This window comes from Lithobates pipiens, unplaced genomic scaffold (assembly GCF_037356315.1).
Source record: "Lithobates pipiens isolate NorthernLeopardFrog02 unplaced genomic scaffold, aLitPip1_a1.2 Scaffold_22, whole genome shotgun sequence".
Taxonomy (NCBI): domain Eukaryota; kingdom Metazoa; phylum Chordata; class Amphibia; order Anura; family Ranidae; genus Lithobates; species Lithobates pipiens.
The window spans coordinates 17,176,444-17,178,841 of record NW_027507784.1 but is presented as its reverse complement, the minus strand read 5'-3'; the positions used below and the strand labels follow the sequence as shown (position 1 = coordinate 17,178,841).

The window sequence follows — 2,398 nt, the reverse complement described above, 5'->3', positions numbered from 1 at the left end:
TGCTCATGCACTCTGCAGAGTAGTGGAGCATTATGGGAAATGTAGTTCCAAAACATCAGGGGCGCCAAGGTTCGCCATCACTGTCATAGGCAGTTAAGGTGGAGGTTATACCCTAAATGTTATTTGATGGGTACACTAAGCCCCCGTACACACGGTCGGACATTCTGCCAACCAAATCCATCGGATTTTGTCCGTCGGATTTTGTCCGTCGGATCTTGTCCGAAACTATTGCATACACACGGTCGGACAAAGTTGTCGAAAAATCTGATCTTTCAGAACGTGATGACGTAATTTCGTTACGACGGGACTACGTTCAGGCTAGTAGCCAATAGCTTTGATGTAGGAATTTGATCTGAGCATGCGTGGCACTTTGTCCGATCGGAATTCTCTACACATGATCGGAGTATGTCCTATCGGACCAGTTTGTCGGAGAATATTTCCAACAAGTTGGAAAATTTGGTCCAACGGATATTCCGATGGAAACAGTCCGATGCATACCACACACAGTCGGATTATCCGACAACACGGTCCGATAGGACACATTCCGACGGATTCTCCGGCCGTGTGTACGGGGGCTAAAGCTTCTCCAGCTTCAGATTTCATTGATAAAAAAGATTGGCCTTGATTCTCCTGAAGCAAGCACATTTACAAAAATTGGCAAGACCCAAATTGACACCTGCTCATATTTTTGGTGGAAATCAATCATTGCAGAACATAGAATGCACTTTTAAATATCTCATAAAGATTGTTGTTAGTCAACATAAACATTTTAAAGAAAGCATTTATGGTAATAACTGTACAGATCTTTTACATAAACCTGACAGGCCCGTGTCTCATGATGAAAACCATATGCAGAGTAATTTTTTTTTTTAGGCATACAAGCTCGAGCTGAAGCAATTTTAGAGCTCAACACTTTGCATGTATTCAAATGATGGACCCATCTATTGGAACATTTACTTTCACGTGATGGATCGGGACGTCAAGTCTTTCCGCCACCTGTTCTCCCAATATGCTTTAGTGATTTTAAAGATATTTAGCTGCTGGTCTGATCGTTCTCAGGCTCACAGTTCTCTGAGACTCACCGGAGAAAGCTCGGACACAGAATGGCTCTATGGGGATCATCATTAATTTAAGGACATTTTTAAACATCTAATCTGGAATCTGAATTTTAAAAAGGCAAAAAAAGAAAAATTGTCTGATTGTGCCGTCATGAATCCTGGAGGTTACATTCCAAACCACGTGTCTTTTTTTAGAATTGGAGTTCTAGCTCTAGAGATGAGCACTGGTCTGTTAATGAACGCTTTTTTAATATTTGCAGTTTATCGGGATTTTCTAAAAACAAAAACAGTGAGCAATAGCTACAAAATCTTGCTTGGTTTGGCCATCTCCAATGTGTGCTTTGGTATCTTGATGTCTCTTGCTTTGCTGGATTATTTCTGCAGCCTTGGAATCTTCCCAACTATTAATCCCACCTATATTTATCTCTACCTGTTGCTTTTTACCATCACTTCATGTGGGTGGTTTTCTGCCAGTCTGGGCTTCTTCTATTTCATAAAGATATCTGATTTTAAGTCACGCTGTTTCTCCTGGATGAAGACGAATATCAGTTCATTTGTCCCCAGGATGTTATTGGTGACCGGGACGGTGTCGCTCTTCAACAGTCTTCTAAGCAACTTGTTATTCATTTTCCGTCCAACACTGTCTGGTAATACAACAGATTATTCTCCATCGATGGTCTCCTTACTTTCACGGTCAAGCACAACATTTGTCAAAACTGCCATCATTTCTACCGTTCTTCCTTTCTTGGTGGTGTTCACCACCACTTTGTTTACTGTTGTGGCATTGAAGAAGCACAGAAAGAGAATGAAGAATGTTCAAACATCTGACAGTTTGCACATGAGGTCCTACGAAAATGTTGTGCGCCGGATGACACATTGCTTGCTTTTCTATGTAATATTTTATGTTGTGATGATCATTGTCTATTTTGTGGTCATTACATGGGTAGAGTCGGGATTCTGGTTATTGCTGCTTCTTCTAAACTCCTTCAGCCCAGTGCAGTCTACCCTCCTTGTTCTTGCTAACCCCAGACTGAAGGCTGCCTGGAAGGAGATATTCTTGTGTGCTCATCTCCAAGAGATGTTTTCAACCAAAAAGCAGCAAAACTGACAATGGAATGAGTGATGGACAATATTAAGTAAATGGAAGGACTCGAAACAATGTCATTGGTACACACTTAAGCCCTTGTACACACGGTCCGAGATTCAGACAACCAAATCCGTCGGATTTTGTCCGACGGATTTTGTCCGAAACTGTTGTATACACACGGTCGGACAAAGTTGTCGGAAAATCCGTCGTGATGACGTTATTTCGTTACGACGGGACTACGTTCAGGCTAGTA

The 2,398-nt window shown here is 41.7% G+C and overlaps 1 protein-coding gene across 1 annotated transcript; it reads left to right on the top strand.

Annotated features, from left to right (window-relative positions):
• The first annotated feature begins 1,085 nt into the window (after nucleotides 1-1,085).
• On the top strand, nucleotides 1,086-2,166 carry LOC143925612 (taste receptor type 2 member 4-like). Its single transcript, XM_077450083.1, has one exon. It carries the CDS (start codon nucleotides 1,210-1,212, stop codon nucleotides 2,164-2,166), a length of 957 nt encoding a protein of 318 aa, XP_077306209.1. The 5' UTR covers nucleotides 1,086-1,209.
• The last annotated feature ends 232 nt before the right edge of the window (nucleotides 2,167-2,398 follow it).

What these genes read in the sequence shown, in the direction of transcription:
- LOC143925612 (XM_077450083.1), top strand. Translation starts at nt 1,210, where the DNA reads ATGAATCCTGGAGGTTACATTCCAAACCACGTGTCTTTTTTTAGAATT.